Source organism: Podarcis liolepis (genome assembly GCF_965112155.1).
Source record: "Podarcis liolepis genome assembly, chromosome: 9".
Taxonomy (NCBI): Eukaryota; Metazoa; Chordata; class Lepidosauria; order Squamata; family Lacertidae; genus Podarcis; species Podarcis liolepis.
In genome coordinates this window covers 1042337-1061034 of record NC_139564.1, presented here as the reverse complement: position 1 = coordinate 1061034, position 18698 = coordinate 1042337, and the positions used below count along the sequence as shown (strand labels likewise).

The 18698-nt window shown below is 50.7% G+C and overlaps 1 protein-coding gene across 1 annotated transcript; it reads left to right on the top strand.

Annotated features, from left to right (window-relative positions):
- The first annotated feature begins 570 nt into the window (after positions 1-570).
- EMX1 (empty spiracles homeobox 1) lies at positions 571-18226 on the top strand. Its single transcript, XM_083459101.1, has 3 exons — positions 571-1268; positions 9252-9436; positions 17508-18226. The coding sequence occupies exons 1-3, from the start codon at positions 884-886 to the stop codon at positions 17673-17675; spliced, it is 738 nt and encodes a 245-aa protein (XP_083315227.1). The 5' UTR covers positions 571-883; the 3' UTR covers positions 17676-18226.
- Positions 18227-18698: the final 472 nt, after the last annotated feature.

The window sequence follows — 18698 nt, the reverse complement described above, 5'->3', positions numbered from 1 at the left end:
AGGGAGCCCCCGAAGGGGGACTGAGCAGGGAAGGGGCTCCACGCTAGACTTAGGCCCATGCCACCCCCAAGCCCACCCCTGCTTCCTGCCCAACGGGGCTTAAGGAAGGGAGAATCCGCGGGTACCAGCGTCGTCGGGAGAAAGCGCAGGCCCGCGTTTTCAAGCCCCATTTTCGGCTCCCCCCTCCCTTCCTCTGGCGAGGGGGCACCGCCTACCTGTCGCCAGTTCCACGTCGAGAAAGGTTCCTTCCAGGTGCCGATCGGACGGAGGCGGGAAGACGGCGAAAGAGCTCCAGAGGCTTTCTTTCTGTCCCCCCCCCCTTCTTCTTCTTCCGAGGGGGCTGAGGCAGCGGGGAGGGGGAGCTGAGGGCGGGTCCAGAGCGGCGGCGACGCAGCCTCCCCGGCGCTCCATTCCGCCTTTTGGCGGCGACCCCGCTCCCTCCTCCCCTCCGCCCTCCCCTTCCCACGTGCCCTCCCCAACCCCGGGGCAGGTGAGGCTGGCCAATCAGAGGGGGCGGCCCGGCAGGTACTCGGCTTATCTGGACGGCTCGCCCAGGAGCGCGCCCACTGCGCACCGGGTGGATGGGGCGGGCGGAGGGAGCGGCGGGGGTGAGTGCGCGTCGTGGGGACGGGCGCGAGTGTCCGTGTCGCCGCTGCCGCTGCCGCCTCCTCCTTCTCCCCGGAGCCGCCCCGCCTGGCCCAGCCCGCCTGGCTCTCGCTGGCAGCCGGGCCGTCGGGAGGCTCCCCCGCCGGCTGCTGCTGCTGCCGCTGCTGCCGCCGCTGGATCCGCCCGTCCGCCCGGCGCGACCGTCGTGGCGCCCTCCTGCCCCCGCGCCCGGGGCGCCCCGTGCACACGCGCGCTCGCGCTCGCCCCGTCGGGCGCCATGTTCCAGCCGGGGGCGACGGCGGCCAAGCGCTGCTTCACCATCGAGTCCCTGGTGGGCAAGGACAGCCACCCGCTGGGCGAAGAGCCCCTCCGGCCGGCCGCCGCCGCCTCCCTCGGCTACCCGGCCAGCGCCGCCGTCGAGGCCTTCGCGCACGGCTTCCAGGGCTCGGCAGCCGCCGCCGGGCGCTCTCTCTACAGCAGCCCGGAGCTGCTCTTCCCCGAGGCCGTGAGCCACCCGCCCGCCCTGGCCGTCCACCCGCCCCAGCTGGCCGCCTCGCACCTCCCGCCCTCGCCGCACCCCTTCTTCGGCGCCCAGCCCCGCGACCCGCTCAACTTCTACCCCTGGGTGCTCCGCAACCGCTTCTTCGGGCATCGCTTCCAAGGTAAGGGCCGGTGGGACTGGGAGGGAGGCGGAGGAGGAAGAAAGGGGGGGCGCCGAAAGAGAGGCCTAGGTCTGGGGGCGGCTGGTTCGGGCGTGTTGGGCGCTGGGCAGGAGCCCTCCGACCGCCGCCCTCCGACTCTGACCCAATGGCGTCTCCAGGTGCGGCTGGGAGAGTCCCAAACTCGAGTGTGAAACGCTGGGGAGCCGCTGCTGCCAGCCCGTGTAGACGTCCCTGAGCCAAACTGGCCAATGGGTTTGACTCCGGATCGGTCAGCTAAGCAGGCGCTCCTGGTCCCCTAGGTCTTCGGCCGTGCTGGCGAGGATTCTTCCACGGCTAAGCCCGCCTCCCCAAGTCACGGGCCGGTTTCCAGGGTCAGCAGTGTCCTCAAGTCCAGCTCTCCGGACAAGGATGGCCGTTGCTTAATGGGAAGGCAAGACTGACCCGCGGTGGGGGGGGGGGAGAGCAGAAGGGCCTCACTGTGGGGCACAGCAGCACCCAAGGGGGCTGAGACCAGCCAGGGCGCTTGTGATCCAGAGGCCAGCCAGAGCGCGTCCAGGCAAGGCCGGCGTTCCCGCGGACGCTGCTGCCGGCGGCGGCCCGTTTACCCAGAAAGTCCCCAGACCTGCCGCTTTCTTCCCGTGGTCTCTCTGTTCTTCCTCAGCCGCCTTGGGCTTCCCTCGATGGGCTTCTCGGCTGCCAGTCCAGCCCGGAAGGGTCCTCCGTCGGACGTGGCCGGCAAGGCGGCGGGGAAGTTCCAGAGAAGGTTGGAAGCTCAGGGTCTTTCGCGTCTTGGGTTTAAGAAAGGTTTTTCCTCTTATAAACGAAAGTAAATGGAATGGAAAGACCCCCGGCCATTCAGCCCGCCCCCCTTTTAGACATTTGCCGACGGGGCGCGGGGTCGGCGGCGCTTCTTCCGCGGCTGAGCCCCGTTCTCTGCCTCGGGCGCGGCTGGAATCCGCGTCTCCCCGCTTCTTTCTAGGGGGGCAGAGGCAATACGAATAGAGCGGGGGGGAGGGGGAGCTGCCGCCCCTGCCCCCCACCACGGCGCCCTTTGCCTGGATCGGGCAGCTCTCTGTCCCCAAATACACAATTAAATGCAAGGAAGCGGCGAAAGGTGTCTCGGCCTTCGGGAACGAGGTGTGCAGGAGTTGCGCGAGGTTGGGGTGGGGATCCTATTCCACATACTTTCTCTCGGAAATAAATTGCTCAGAAAATCGCACATTCCCCTCCTTTCTCCAGGGAGTTCTGGATCTGGTTGTTAATCAATTATAAAGAAGCCGAAATAATTTCTTGACCCACCCTGAGAATGGCAGAATTCTCGATTTTTTTGTTTCGCTATAATACGATTATATTTTCTTCTATCCTCCACTTTCCTGGGGTGGGGGACCCTTCTTCCAGGTAAGTGAGGAGAACCAGACCCTTTAATCTTGCGGACTGTCTGGGGGACCCCCCCCCCACCTCCCCGGGCCACGACCCGGCCTGCATTTCCCGCCCCCAGGGCTGGAAGAACCTAATCGCGGCGACAGGAGCCGCTTTCTGTGGCCAAGAGACTCATGGATGGCGAGGGGGCTGGGTGTGCGAGGGGGAAATTATACCTGGTTAAGGGGAAAAGAATAACAAAGGGGAAACAATCCGTTTGCCCCGGAACTTTTTCTGAAACCCACAAGCCAGTTGGGAATTTTTTTGGCGGTCCCAGTTGAAAACTGGAGCCCCGCCGTCGCCAGTTCGAAATTTGACGAAGGCGAAATGTTCGGCACCGAAATCCCCGCCGTCGGCGCAACTTAATTGCGATATATTTTGTATTTCGGCCGACAACCGCGATCCTGAAATCAAGGGGCGCTGATTTTTGAGTCGCGGGGCGATAAATTAAGTCCTTTTAAACTTATCTCGTTTTCAAAAAGCGTTGAAATCTCCTAAAGAAATAGACGAGATTCGAAAGTGCAGAATTGTGACGGGATTGTGTCGCCCGTTTTTAGATTTATTTATTTTTTTGTGGGGGGAGGGAGGAGGTGGAAAGAGAAAGAAATATCGGAAACGAAGGATCCGCCTAAAGGCGAGCAGCGCGGGGCTTTTCTGCCAAGGAAATGCCCTTTCACGAAAGCCGCGGTTCCGCCTCAGCTTCCCCGCAAAGAGGCGGCAGCAGGAGGTTTATTTTGTATCCTTTAAATATCGAGGCAGAAAAACGTGGGGCCTCCGCGTCGTGACTCCGGAGTTATCCCGTCCTCGCAGAAAAAACGATTCTGCAAATCCTTGTTTCTAAGAATGAAATCAGCGAAGCTTGGTTGCGGAGCCTGGCGGAAAGGGGCGCCCGACCCGAATCTTGCGCGGAACGAGGAAAGGCGAAGATGGTAGCGCAGGCCTCTCTGGGACCGGAATGGGGGGGGCCGATTTGGCCCCAAATCTGGGCAGGTTTCGCGGGACACAGACACGCTCCGACGCCGAAGGGCAGGGCTCGGCATTCTTATGCAGCAAAGGAGGAGGTGGGGGTAGAAAAGGTTGCTCGACCCTCCAAGGCCGGAGCAGCGATCCTGCCTCGCGCGGACCAGGCGCTGCGCAGCTTCTGCCTCGACGGCGCGTCCGCCTTCTCTTGGCCTCGCCTGGACGGCTCTTGGGTGCCGTGAGTCGCCCCTCCCCGCCCAAGGCCCTTCCTTCGACGGAGAGCGTGAGGCTTTGGCTCTGGCCCGCCCGGGACGGGGAGAGCAGCCCGTGCCCGCCCCCCGACGGGCCCTTCCTCAGGCCGACTCTCATTACCAGGTTGGAAATGCAAATCCTGCCCGCCTCTCGCTCCCACCCCCGGCCGGCGCGTGAAAGGAGAGCGGCCCATCAAAGAGTCTTTGTTCCGCGCCCAGGAGGGGATTAAGCCCCCGCGGCGCCCCCTCGCACGCCAGCCAGGGAACGAGGCTGCAGCAGCGGGGCCAACGCTTTCCCTGGACGCGCTCCTGTGCCTCGGAGGGCGCAAATCCATCAGGATCGCGACTGGAAAGAACGCCGCCGCGGCGGGTTGCATTCTCTCGCCCGCCCCGCAAAAGCTTTGCTTGGTTCGCGAAATTGCCGCCGGCGTGACGCGCTTCTGGTCCGGGACGAATTTGGCTGATGGGGATCCGCGCGGGGCCTCCCGTCCCTTGGAAGGCCGGGGCCACTGGCCGGCCAGGCCTCCAGCAGACATGGACGGGGCGCTGAGCTCCCTGGAAGCCGCAGCGGCTCCAAATTGCCGAGGTCTGATGGGTTCGCCCGGGTCCTATTCGGACCGGGTAGACCTGGGGAACGGAGGGCACCGAAACTGCTCCCATAGTCGGCCAGAAGGAGAATGAGCCGCCTTGGCGAAGCAGCCCCGCGGCGCTGGACCAACATTTCAGTTTGTTTGTTTCATAAAATTGACACGCTTCCTTGACAGGGAGAAAACCCTCGAAGCGGTTTACAAAGAGAATACGACAATGAAATTATCAGTAAAAACAACTCCTTAAAAGATAAAATCAGCAGCAAAGTAAAAGCAGATTAAACCACGCATCCACATTCATCTGCAGGGAACTGATTCGTGCTGGCTGTCTCTGCCCCCCCTTCTTCCTGGGGTTTCTAAGCACCTGTTGAGCCCTATAAAAACCCAGGAAGGTCTTACCAGTGATATTTTTCCCTTGAGAAAGCCTTCTGGGAATCTTAAAAAGGGGGGGCAGGGGGCGTTGGCTTCCCCCTCCATTCCTCTCAGCCTGGCAGGTGTGTTCTTCCTCCTCTACCCCCCACTCCTGGTCCCAAAATCAAGACCCCACCTTGCAGTGCCCTGCCTGAGGACCCCAGTTGTTTCAGCACATGCTGGCAAAGGGACTCTGACCCTGGGAAGGAGGTCACCCCCCCTCACTGGGCAGCCCCTACCCCCCACAACTGCCCGCCTTGCTCTGTGCCTTCATCCAAGTTGCCCTTGCCCTTGCAGCAAATGCTGGGTTTTCTTTCGCGAGCAGCCAGTCGCCAGTGATTAAATTGATCGTTATGCTGTTGGCTCCCCCCCCCCCTGCTATCGAGTATGGCCCTTGGGCTTCTCTCTTCAAAATTTCAGAAAGACCTGTGTACGACATATTGGCCTTCATGACCATAATTTTTTTTATGCTTTCTGGGCAGAGACACCCCCCCCCTTCTGTCCTGCACTTTTGTTGTGTTGTAAATTATCATCATCATCACTGTTAACTAACTGTCCTGCAGAAATTAAGCCCGTTTAAGTCTCCTTGCTTTTATTAACTTGGGAGTTAAGTGGACGCTTTAACTGTCATCTGTGGCTTAGCTTTGGCATGGGATCGATGCGCAAGGCAATGGATGTGAAATGATGATGGAGCTGGTGGTTTGTCTTCCACTTCATTGATCAGCACAAAACTTTCCTCCAGAAATAGGCCTGGAGTCTCTCCTCCCAGGGCTGGTGCAATCGACACTCTTGTTTGCTCTGGCCATGAAAGCCAGCCTTCCCTGAAAGAGACAAGGCATCAGTGGCTGGCAAAGCAGTGGGCATTGCCAGGCCGACTTCACCATCCTGCGGCCGTTTCCTAAAAGTGGCCTTTCCCCAGGCGAATCCCACCTAGTGTCCTCGGGTCTTTGGGGTGTGTGTGTGTCTTGGACTGACCACCACCACCACCTTCGCTGTCGGAAGTGCAGCAGGTGCCTGTAAGATCTCCAACTTTTTCTGTGGTATCACACCAGGGTTGTGGGTTCCTTGTCTACAAGACTTTGCTTGGTATTTAGGAAAGCCAGACGAGACTCTTTTATTTCAGGGAGATTTTAAGATGCCTTTTTTATGTTGCAAACTGCCCAGTGGATCTTTGAATGAAGGGTGGTATAGAAATTTAATTATCGCTGCTATTATTATTATTATTACTACTACTACTACTACTACTACTACTACTATTATTGCTACCAATTATTAATACTATTAAACTGAATAAATCAAGCCTGAGTTCGTGCCATGTGAAATGCTGGGTTTTATAATTGATTTAATGGTGTTTTCTTCCTGTTTTTATTTTCTTTTTCACTGTGTGCTATTCAGAGACTTAGAGTGAGAGGTTTTGAATTTAATAAGTGAATAAGAATAAATGAATCCATAGAAGGGACTTTTTGGAGGCAGAAAGTCCAGACTTGGAAATCTGAAAATGAAGTGCTTTAGCTAGTATGCCGCTCGTCAGGTTTAAGCTCAGGGGGGAAAAATAGCAAGAATTATGATAAGCTGGTTTATTTATTTTTATTTATGTGTTAAATCCATATCCTGCCTTTCATCCGTAGATCTTGGGGTGGCTCACAGCATAAAAGTATGATAGATTGTCATCATTATTACACTATGCTCTGTTGATGAGATGATCTCTTAATCTCTAGGGTGTATTGGGGGGCAGGACACCCATTAAAACAATACTTGGCAGGCTCTAGGGTGAATTCCCCCTCTGCCAGCCCCAGCAAGCTGAACAGGGACCATTGCAGAGAGGAGAGGGGTCTTTATCTTCTCCCGCCATCCCCGGGGCCTGGAGAGGAAAGCTTCCCAGTGGACAAACTCTAATTGAGCAGCACTTGAACTGCTTATTCAGCCAAGATGTTCTCGCACTAAGCCTATTTTAAGTTGCTCCCAAAACAAATGCACTTTCAGAAGAAAAACTGGAGTCCTTCCCCCTCCCAGCCCAGCCCAGTGTATTCCCAGACACACAGCAACCATCATTTCTCAAAACATGTTTTTTCTCCCCTTTAAATTAACCACTTGGGATGGTGGTCCCTGTTTGCACAAAAGGAGCCTGGATCTCAGTGTCGGCAAAGTGTCCTTCAGAAAGGAAGGCTTCTAGGTTTGTTTGTCTGCTGTGAGGACATTTGAGGGTTCCCTGGGCGAAATCGGCAGAACCCTCCTTTTAGTTTCCCAAAGCAAAGCATTTTCTCCCCAATGAATTCACTCGAATTCCTGATGGGAAGTTTGGCTGGAAATCTAGTATATGGTGCTGGAGCATAATTTGTGTATTTGGAATTTATTATTCTGGAGTTCATCAGGTCACTTCTCTATTATTCATTTAGTATTTAATTTCCACCCTCTTTATTAATAAAACCGACTAACCCATTTTCTAAAGAAAGCAAAGAGGTTTATGAAGTGTAAAAATGGTCGGCAGCGTTCTGAAGAGCCCGTCCTGAGCAGCCACAGATTTTCCGTGCTTAATGGAATGTATGCGGCACCCAGACAATTTCAGGGAATGGGGAGCCACTCTGGGCAGAGGGAGCCCCCCGAGGAAGGCAGGGGCTGCTCTCTCCCTTTTATTTCTGGAGATTAATGGCATGAGAGTTTATTTTGAATGGAGACGCAGAAAGGCCCCTGGGTCACACAGAAACATGGTAGCTGCCTGTTGTTATTATTATCATTAATATTTATTAATCACACACGCTTCACCTCAAGGTCCCAGGGCAGGCTACAACATTAAAACACAATAATAAAAAGATGTTTAAAACAAAAGGGCAGGCTCCAGCCAAAGCTGAATATGTTCAGACCCCATTAATTTATGCTGGATAAATAATAACGATCAGTTTACAAATAATGAAACACAACTAAATGTGTGTATTTCATAGGGATTAACACAACTGAAATTAATAAAAATTGAAATCTAAATTTTTTAAAAATGTTTACAACAGTGGGAGGGAAATGCCACCTCTCTCTCAGGCCACTCAGTCTCTAGATCAGCCGGGCAAAAATTATCTGCATCTCTAAGCAAGAAGACAAAGTAGGCGCCTCATTCTTCCACATGCAACTTGCAGGGGGGGGGGGGGCATGAACCGCTATCCTAAACATGAACCAACAAATAATAGTCTTTAGATCCAGGTTGTTCCTTTCAAGTAGAGCAGAATCAACCCTGTGGATATTTGCTCTCTCTTTTGTCCTCTCTTTTACCTTAGGCACGGGAGAGTATTTTCCAGCTTTTCTGTCAACCGCTTTAAAAAGTAATTTGTAACTGGGACTCTGCAACTGAGCCTTACTTTTGCATGTGTGCATTTCTGGAGGGTGCGTGTGGCGAGGTTATATTTCATGCCTGCACACAAATGCCCCCCCCCCCCGTAGCCCTCCCACCCACTGGGCTGTGCCTCCGGGCTCCCTGGTTTCCCCACTGGCTGAAGACCCGGGCGTTTTAGACTACAGGTGATTTTTGGAACTGGGTCCCGTCCTGCCTTTTTTGTTTTCTCTTATATTTTGTTTTCTTGTATTTTCTTCTGCTTATTTGATCATTAGTAGCATAAATTATTTTTGTTACATGAATTAATTTTATTTACACTTTTGTACCTTGCTCTGGAATCTGTTGACCAAGGGCAATCAACAAACATTTGAAATGAATAATAAACATTTAACCAGATCTGGGCTTTGCGATAGCTTTCTTTCCGCTCCAGTTGCAAAGAAGCCCATCTCTGAATGCTGACTTAGGGGAGAGCACCTTCTCAGGTTCTGGTGAGCTAATTGCTTTGTCCAACAAGTAGGCCAAAGGCAGGTCTGTGTGTCCACCCCCACTGACCCTCAAAGTGAGGATGACCCAAGCCGTTTTGTCTCTCCTAAAAGGTTTCTGTTGCAGAACTCCCTGCAGAGGCTGTGCGGGTGCAACTCTAAGACCACAGCCTGCCTCATTCAAGCCCCGCTGCTGCAATTGAGTTAGAGCAGCTTCCTTTCTGGAAATAAAACAAGGAGGAAATTGGAGTTTATGAGGCCACAAAGGCAGCTCACGCAGGCCTGGTCCCGCCAAGCAGTGTTCTCTCCAATTTCTTCCGCTAGAGGACTACAAATGCCATTGCTTATACTTGGGGCAGGAGTGGAAGTGTCGGGATCGGGTGTCCTGGCCCATCCAGTGACCTCTCATCCACTTGGCCTTCCTCGTTCGTTCTTTGCATCTGTTAGTGGTTTGGCTCCTTGCACAGCTGAGCTCTTGCCTGGTGGAGGCAGGAGGTGGGAGATGGCTTTTGACACTGTGGAGTGGACCCTAATAGCCAGCCTTCTCTTCTCAGGTGGCGAAGTGTCCCAGGAGAGCCTGCTCTTACACGGCCCCTTTGCCAGGAAACCCAAGAGGATCCGCACGGCCTTCTCGCCCTCACAGCTCCTGCGACTGGAGCGGGCCTTCGAGAAGAACCACTATGTGGTGGGGGCAGAACGCAAGCAGCTGGCCAGCAGCCTCAGCCTCTCAGAGACCCAGGTGAGTGCCAGGCATCCCACTCTGCCTCCTGGGGGAGAAGAGGCTTTCTGCAAGAATGGGGCCTGTGCACCCCTCTCTCTCTCTCTCTCTCTCTCTCTCTCTCTCTCTCTCTCCCGCCTCTCTCTCACAAAAATTGCTTGGGATTTCATCAATATTTTAAAAATCTCCCTGTGGCTTAAGGAATGAAAATCTACAATATGGTTGACCTTTCTACTAGCATTTTTTGTTTAAAACTCTTTTTTTGCAATAATATTTGGGGGTCCCATTTTCTACATTGCTTCTCTCACATATTAGAGGACCGGTTCTGCCCTGAGGCTCCCTTGCAGAACTTGGCTCTCCTCAGACAATGAAGTCTCGGAGGCCAGGAGTTAAAATGCTGGTGGTTTTAGGAAGCAAAGGGTTCCAGGTAATCACCTGCTTGCAACATTTTGCCTCCCTTGAACTGCTGTTCCCATCAGGACGGCAGTGGTGGGGATTCCCATTATTGTAGAAATGTCGGGTGCAGCGGGATGGATATCAATTAATTAATTAATTTCATAACACTTATGCACTGCTTGATTGTTTAAAAAAAAACCCTGAGAGCAGTTTAAAAGGAGAACGAAGCAATAAAATTATCAGTAAAAGCAGCTCGAAAGATAATATCAGCAATAAGCTAAAAGCAGATTAAAACCTGCATCGACATCTGGGTAGGCTTGCCTAACAAAAACGTTTTAAGCGGGTAACGAAAACAGTGCGGTGCGTTCCAGTGTGTCGGTGCCTCTGCCCAAGGTGGTTTCCGCAGGGACCCCATTGGACCCAGGCTTCACTTTCTGGCTGCACTGGCTTTCCACTTGTGTGTGCACACGTGTCATCGAACCATAGACTGGTGGAGTTGGAAGGGACCCGAGGGCCCCCTTGCCCAATTCCCTAGCCCCTCCTCTGCATACCTTCCAGCTTGTACTTTGTGTCAGCTGGAGCTGGGTGAGCGAATGCTGTGCCTGCAGTGCAGCATCTCTGGGATTCTCTTTGAGCATGGGTCCTGCGCACGTGGCTGGTGGCGCATGTGCTTTGTACTGGCAGCCCCCCCCCCCTTGTCTCCTCTTTCAAACAGTTCCCTTGTCGTGTCCCAGAGGGCGAATGCCTGGCCTCTTGTAATATACCCGGACACCCTGATGGAGCCCCTTACTCCTGCTGCTGCGGCGGCTGCTGTGGTTTTGTCTGACAGTGGAATCCAGCCCGGAGCATGTGGAATATGCACAGGGAGGGGTCTTGAGCCCCCTCTGAGCCCTGGGCTCACCGACTTGCTTCCAGCCTTGGTTCCTTCCCTGCAAAACAGGAACAATATTCTTCAGACTTGCAGGTCCATGAAGAGGAAATGCAAGAGAAGGTGTCTTTTAAAAAAAAAAAAAAAATCTTGCACAAAGACCGTACACTATTTCCATTATTTCTAGGAACTGTGCAAACTGCCTGTTTGTGATGGAGCCGTGGGATTTCTTTTCTCTTTTTTAAAAAATCAGTAATTGGAATCCATATTTTAATTCTAAGAACTTTAGCCTACTGCACACACAACCATTTGTGACCCAACAACCTTCTATGTCAGCGGTTCCCAAACTCCCCCTCCCCCCCCGCATTGGTCACTTAAAGATCTCTGCGAGTCTGGATGGGCCACTGAATGGTTTTTCTGCCCCTTTAACAACTGCAATATGCTGGGCTAGATGCTCTGTGATTTGTATTGCTTCTTCGGTTTATTATATTTTGCATTGCAGTTTGAATTTCACTGAGTACAATATAGTGAGCAAAAGAAGCCATAACAAGATACAATTCCAAACCAACAGGGTGCTGGTGTTGGGCGAGTCGTCTCCCGGCTTCAGCCACAAATCCGCAGACATGCAGGGGCTGACTGAAGGAAGGAACCCTGTAGACCCCCAGGGGTCCACGGACCACAGTTTGGGAGCCCCTGTTCTAGTTGATGAAGGCTATCAGTGGCTCCTGGCCATGCTAGCTATGCGCTGACTGTGGGCTTCCTGCCCGGATTTGGTTGAGCACTCCTGGATTCCCAAAGCAAGGGAGCTCTTATTGTTAGCGATGCACCTCTGGGGCTTCTGGAGAGTCAAGCTGTTTGTGCAAAGTGCATTTCCTCCCCATGTGGCCCTAGTTGTGGTCTTCTGGGGCAGTGGTGTGTTCTGGTGAGAAAGTGGTGCGTTACACCATGTCTTATATGCCCTCATGGAGACGCGGGCAAGGTGCTTGGAGATGCAATGACAGCTATTTTCATTTATGCATTTATTTCATAAAATTTATATGCCACTTGATTGTAGAAAAACCTTCAAGCGGTTTAGCAAAAAGATAAAACAAACTATCACTAACAATTTTACAAACATAATTTGAAGCATGCAGGAAATTAAAACATACAGAAAGCAATGGAATAGACTAAAACAAATTAAAGCTCATACTTTCTTTCTAAACGTCTGCGTAGGCTTGTCTAAATAAGAATGTTTTTGGCAGATGCTGGAAAGAGCACAGGGAAGGTCCCTGATTGCTACCAATAGGCAGGAGAGAGAGAGAGATAAAACTTTATTTGCATTAGCCAATGGCCATAGCAACAGTAACACACTACAGTATACGCAGAAAAGGAAATTTGATATAAAAGCACAATTTAAAGTCCTGAATCAGCAGTCAGTTAGTATCAATAGGCAGGGAGTTCCAACGTGTCTGTGCTGCCACACTAAAATACCAAGTTCTTCCAGATGTGGTGAGGGTATTCTGTGGCACCTGGAAAAGTGCCAAATCTGCAGATTGAAGTGGTCCACTTTTTAATTCCACTCCCTCCCATCAAAGTCAATGAGGGAAAAATTCCTTGCACCAGAAATGGGGGCTGATGCAAATGTGCTTACTTCTGCCCCACTTGAAAGATAGACTTAAGAAGGAAGTTGGAAAAGGGACACTCCTTACCACTTCCTCTCTCGGCTCTCTGTGCTTTCGGATTGACACTTGAGCAGCTGGACAGAAAGCAGAGCGACTGAGAGAGTCGGGCGGAGAAAGGAGAGCAATATGAGAAAGTGGAATGTGGGGTTGGAGAGAAGCAACAGGAGCAGGAGGGTTGCCCACAACACGGTTCAAAATTCCGAATGGTGGTCATGTTGGTGGACCCAACATGAGGTGAGAATGAAGCTTGCAAGTTTTACTGTTGTTTGGCACAAATGACCACGTGAATGAGGAAAATCATCTAGCAGTGGCTGGGTACTTCTTTCCTTTTATTTGGTAGGATTCCTGCTTCATGCTAGCAGTTTAAACGGCAACCTTTGCAAGATGGTTTGCATTTCTAATTAACAGCTACTAAATGCTGCGTTTCAGCCAGACAGCCAGTGATCTTTGGCTAAAGCTCAGTGTGCTTTACAGGCTGAACCTGTGCGAGGAAAATATGGGAGGACAGCAGTCGTGCTGAACCTACTCAGTTGGCTATTGCGTTATGTACTGCCACTCCTTGGAGAAACGCTGCCTGCATTTTCGGACCCCCCTTGTGGGTGGGGCTGCAGGGGGCTCTCGGGATGAGTTCTGTCGCTTCAAAATTCACTTCAACATCACTGGTTATACATGACACGTATTTCTCTAGATGCGGTTGGGTTTGCTGAAGGCTGATGAGCAGGCTGTTTTGACTTGAGGAAGCCCAAATAGGATGTAATCATGTCTGTAACTTGGAGGAACACCTGACAACTTTTAGGAGGCAGAATGTATGTGGCCGTAGAGGGCTCTTGTTGAAAACGGCACCACGATCCCTTGGGTCAGTGCGATGCCCAGCGGCATCTCCTTCCATACAATGATGGATGGACCATCTGCACTCCCTGTCTGTGTCAGGATGCTGCCTGCTCAGGGTTGGCAAACAAGAGAAAAAGAAGAACGTTTGGCCAGCTCATCTTGCAGGGGGTTGGACTAGAGATGGCCCTTTGGGTCCCTTCCAAGCCTACAATTCTGTGCTCATAAGTTGGCAGTCCAGTATATGTGCCTTAACATTTCATGTTGTCAGAATACCTTAATATGTGTCCTTTCGTGTCTTGACGTCTCCTTTTTATTTAATTTAATGCTATTCTGCAAAACCTGTTGCTTTGAAAGCTGCATCGCAGTTTGCAAGCACACTCACTCTGGAAATTTGCTCAAAGGTGCGCCAGGCGCGCCAAAGGCTGATCTGTCAGGAAGGGTGAGAGAAGAAAAGTCTTTTGAAATGGTTGGTATCTGTGCTCTGAGTTAATGTGCTCAGGATGCAGAGGAGCAGAATGGATTTTATGCGCCTGGTGGGTCACTAAGGGACTTACACTTTGAGCCTGGAAGGATAAATGCTCAGTCTATTCTGCAGTGGAATGAAGACCATTTAAACGCACTTTCTGTAAACACCAGCTTGGATACAAATTCGCTCATTTGGGTGGCATGTACTGATCTGTTTGTGTCAACTGAGACGGATGTGCTGATGCAAAAATGTATTGTTAATGTGAGCTTGGTTTTCTCCTTGTGTCCCCCCCCCCCCCGATTTTTCTTAATGGATTTGCAATTTCAAAACACCAGTAAAAAAGGACATAGGAGTTAAATTTCAAAGTGAACTGGTGTCATTTGAAGGTTCTGCTCTGGGGGCTTTTCAGGTGGGGAAGAAACTCCTTTGGCTGCGCTGGCGAAGGAAAACGCATCCTTCATTGCTAGGCAGGGGGCTGGAACTTGGAATAGCAGAGGACATTATTAGGAATATTAGGGAATGAAATTAAAAAGAAGGATGTGGAATTATTTAGGTATGCAGTGACAGCTGCTAGAATTTTGATGGCCCAGAAATGGAAACAGGAAGAAATGCCGACGAGAGAAGAATGGAGAATGAAATTGATGGAATATGCAGAAATGGACAAATTAACAGGGAAAATTCGGAACCAACGTGATCAGAGATTCACCGAGGACTGGAATAAATTTACAGAGTATATAAAAAATGTATGTGAGAAGCAAATAACGCTTGTTGGCTTTCAAGAAGCTCTGTGAGAATGAAGGATAGAAATGTTGCTTAAAAGACATGATAAGATTAAGATTGTTAAAGCGCAATACAAATTTAAGAAATGTGAGTAATTGTGATTATATGGAAATTGTCAGATAGGCTGAGGGAAGCCTAAAAGATGTATATGTTAGAAGTAGATGTTAACTTGAATAGCAGAGGACAGACAGACTTTGTAGTAACTTGGAGGAAGGACACCAGAAGAGTTTGAAGTGTTATGAATTTATATTTAAATATATATATACCTGCCATATAAGCTTTTAAAATATCAAAACAGCTTACAAAATCCAACTGATTTGCTATATGACTGACATTATTTTAGTCCTGCGTTGCTGAGCACTTGGGTTCTGTGGGAGAGAGTGAGGGCAATGGGCCAGGCCCCCTTCATGACCCCCAAGCAGGGCGGTTGAGGGAAGGCAGGGCTCAGCCCCTGGAGGCCATTCTCTTTGAGCTCAGTTCCCAAACACCGGAAGAAGACTTCTCTGAGTGCGTGCAGAGTACAGTTCCTGCACAGCCGGGCCACCCACTCAGTATGTTCTGGGTGCAGGGCTTCCACCCAAATCAGGACTTGGGACTTAGGGCTCATTCAGACCTCTGTATGTCCTGCTGTTTCCCCCTGGGGAAACCTGCTCTTTCTCACAATCAGGTTTTCCGTGGATTGATGTTCACTCCAATTCAGCACGAAAGAGCAGGTTTTCCCAGGGGGGAAGCAGCAGGGGAAACAGAAAACCACTTGGACCTGTGCTTTGTAGGACAGGCAGAAGTGTGGGAGATTCCTTGGTGAGAGGTCCCCCATTTCCCTGTTGCCATGACCTCAGTAGCCCTTCTTAGGCAGTTGACTCAGCTTCAGCTTCACGAATGACATGTGCGGCTGGTTGTGGTGGCAATAAGACTGGCTACTGGATCCAGCAGGCTTCCCTTATGTTCTTAAAAGTGATATTAGCTATCTCAATCTGCAGCAAAATTATGATAATTTGATTAAGCAGTCATGCACAGAATGCCTTGTTAATTTCTTTATTTTTAAAGACCGATAGAGGAAGTGCAGTGACACTCTCCAAGATACTCCTGGGTGTAGAGCTTGCAAACTGAGTTGGTTTCTGAAAGGTGGGTTCAGTGGGGAGCTTGCATCCTTTGGGCTGCTGGGAACAATATGGCTTGGGACTCTGTGAATGCGCTCAGGTGAGGAGCAAAAGGAAGTGGGCGCGTGAGAGGGAACACCCACAGAAATGTCACCTCACACATGACAAACTGACCATACAAAAACTTGGGTCTTCTTCTGCTAATGAGCTTCTACACCAGCAGTGACGGAGGCTGTACAATGGGTCGTTTTTACAATTTTTTCCACAGCATGGGAAAACCTGGATTAAATGTAGCAAAAAGTACAGGCTGGCATTTCAGTGGCGATGACACCATATTAAGCTTTCATACATGAGCTGCTGGGATGCACACAAAAAAATCCTATCTGGAAGCGCCCAGGATTCTGTCTTTCAAAGGGTGCTCAGATTGTTCTCAACAGCAAAAGCAGAGCTGCTGTTTTCATTTATTCTAACATAGAGCATAAGATCATAGAGTTGGAAGGGACCCTGGGGGTCATCTAGTCCAATCCCCTGCCATGCAGGAATCCCAACTAAAGCAGCCATCATCATCATCATCAAACATATGTTTGTGTGTCCCTATTTCTGTATTACATCATTTTGACTGGCTGTCTCTTTGCTCTGTGTTCTCTGACAACCTCCACAATGCAATGGACCACTTTGCCCCCTGAGGGAGGTTTCCTTCTGCTTTGCAGCTGCTTTCTCCCTGAAGTCAAGTTTTAGAAGTTGCTCTGCAGCCTTTCTGAGGACAACTGTTTGCCCGTCCATCTGGCCACCCGTCCTCCATCCTTGTCCAAACAGAGGCAGCCTCTTCGATAAGAGGTGCTCCCTGCCACAAAATCTGTGCGGGTGGAGTTTTAGTTTGCAATACACAATAGCTGTAGAAATCCATATTTTAGTGTAGCGGCAGCTGCACTGTGGAACTCCCTGCCTCTTGATATGACATAGGCTCCTTCACTGTACTCTTTTCAGAGCCAACTAAAAACGTGTCTGTTTGGACAAGCCCCACCAGATGTTTAATCCATCTTTAGCCGATTGCTGGTTTTGGATTCTGAATGTTTTAAAGAGTTGCCTTTACTGTTTTTACTGATAACTTTATTGTTTTCTTCTCATTGTAAATGACTTTGAGGTGTTGGGTTCCCACCACCACCAACCAGACAGTGGATAATTTTAATGAAATGAATACATAAATTTTCTTACTTGCTTTGATTGTCTAGGGTAGGTTGGAGTAAATATTTTGTATGAATAAATAGGCAGGCAATCGTCCAGCCTCTTGGGCTCAAGTTCAGAGACAGTGAGGAGCTAAGTGTTTTAATTACTTAAATAAACTAGTAGAAACACTTCTAAAATAATAATAATATGAATAGCAATATGAAAATATATAATAAACAAAAAAGTGGTCAGGATCAGTGGGTGTGGGGTGGAGAGTACTGTTAGGAGCACATTTAAACATTTCTTACCAACAAATAGAGAACAATGTTTTGGGCTTATACACTGGTGTGTTTAGAGAGCCGTATAAGCAGAGAGAGGATTGTCCCCTGTATTTCATTATGTCACTCAAAGATTTCTGAATGCTGGATGCAGGTTCAAATTGTGCAAGTCATCCTTTGCATGCTTAATAAAATCATATCACATTGCAAATAATAATAATAATAATAATAATAATAATAATAATAATAACGTTCGTTTCGTTTTGTCCTCTTGCTACTCTTCATGAACAGGCCATGTTTTTCCAAAAGGGTGACTGCGCACACTTTGCTGTGCCTTGCTCAGAGCATAGCCCCCCACTAAATCTTCCCAGTGATTGGCAATGACATCCCTGGTGGCCGATAATGGACACCATCTCTCTGCAGTGCATGGGGACAACTTCAGTTTCAAATAAGTGCATAACTGGAGTCACTGTATGGTGAATAATTCTGCCTCTTTCTTGGAAAACTGAGCTCCTCAGCCTCTTCCGCTTTCGTGTCTCCCGCAGGTGAAGGTCTGGTTCCAGAACAGGAGGACCAAATACAAGAGGCAGAAGTTGGAAGAGGAAGGCCCAGAGTCGGACCAGAAGAAGAAAGGCTCCCACCACATCAACCGATGGCGGATCGCCACCAAGCAATCCAACGGAGAAGACATTGACGTCACGTCCAACGACTAGGAGGGAGGTGGGAGGAGGCTGCTGGCAAGACAGTTCGCGGACAGGACTGCGTGGGAAGGGGGGGGGAACCAACTCTGGAGACTGAGCCAGGACAGGGCAGCCTCCCACCGCCACGCGTGGGCTGTCCTCCGTGGGGGAACGCGCTTCGCCTCAGAGCCCCCTCCTCCCTGGGGCTCCCGCCAGCCCTCCAGCCCACGGGGCCGCCTGTGGGGATAGGGAATGCACTTGATGGCCGAGGATGGCCGAGGTGGGAGGCTGTATCGGCTCCAGGAAAAGGAAGGGCTTTCCCGCCTGCTCCAGCAAGGAAGTCCCCCGTCAGCCATATGAGCAAATAAACACGTCCACCAAGACCCATGCCCTGCACACTCCTCCTGTCTTTGTTGGGCTTTGGTTGGGTTGACTATTATTTTTCTAATGGCAGCAAACCCATTTTCTCTTTAATTTATTCTTCAGTGTCTCTGCGTTTGGTGTGTGCATATCCCCTGTGTCGTAGATAGCAACAGATGTAGTGTGTGTTACTGTGCGGTAATAAAAACAACATGGGTTTGAAACATGTCGCCTTATCGTAGCCAGCTCCCGGGCAGGAGGGGGATCTGTTTGCAGGAACCGGTGGAATTGAGGCTTCGCAGACATCCCAGATGTGCTCCCAAGCCTTTAGGAAAGCGTGGCAAAGATAATTTCCTGAGATAATTTCCCAGGTGGGAATTAAACACTTCTGGTTCTGGGGTATTATACCTATTGAAGGGAAGAGCGCCAAGGGTCATTGATACCAGAATCTGTGATGCCAGAATCACAGCTCAAAAATCCCTGACAGGTGCCCATCTGACCTCTGTTTCTAAACCTCCAAAGAAGGAGAATTCACCACCTTCTGAGAGAGCCAGTTCAGCTGACAAACAGCTCTTACACCCAGAAAGTTCTCCCTGAGGCTGACCTCCAGTCTCCTTTCCTGGCATTTGAGTTCTAAGCCTCTCTTATTCTGGAGTGCCCTCATTCTGGGCGCACAGGGGCTGAGATGGGCAGAAC

What these genes read in the sequence shown, in the direction of transcription:
- EMX1 (XM_083459101.1), top strand. Translation starts at nt 884, where the DNA reads ATGTTCCAGCCGGGGGCGACGGCGGCCAAGCGCTGCTTCACCATCGAG. An exon ending in CTTCGGGCATCGCTTCCAAG is followed by an intron (nt 1,269 to 9,251) that starts GTAAGGGCCGGT and finishes TTCTCTTCTCAG; the next exon opens with GTGGCGAAGTGTCCCAGGAG. An exon ending in TCAGCCTCTCAGAGACCCAG is followed by an intron (nt 9,437 to 17,507) that starts GTGAGTGCCAGG and finishes TGTCTCCCGCAG; the next exon opens with GTGAAGGTCTGGTTCCAGAA.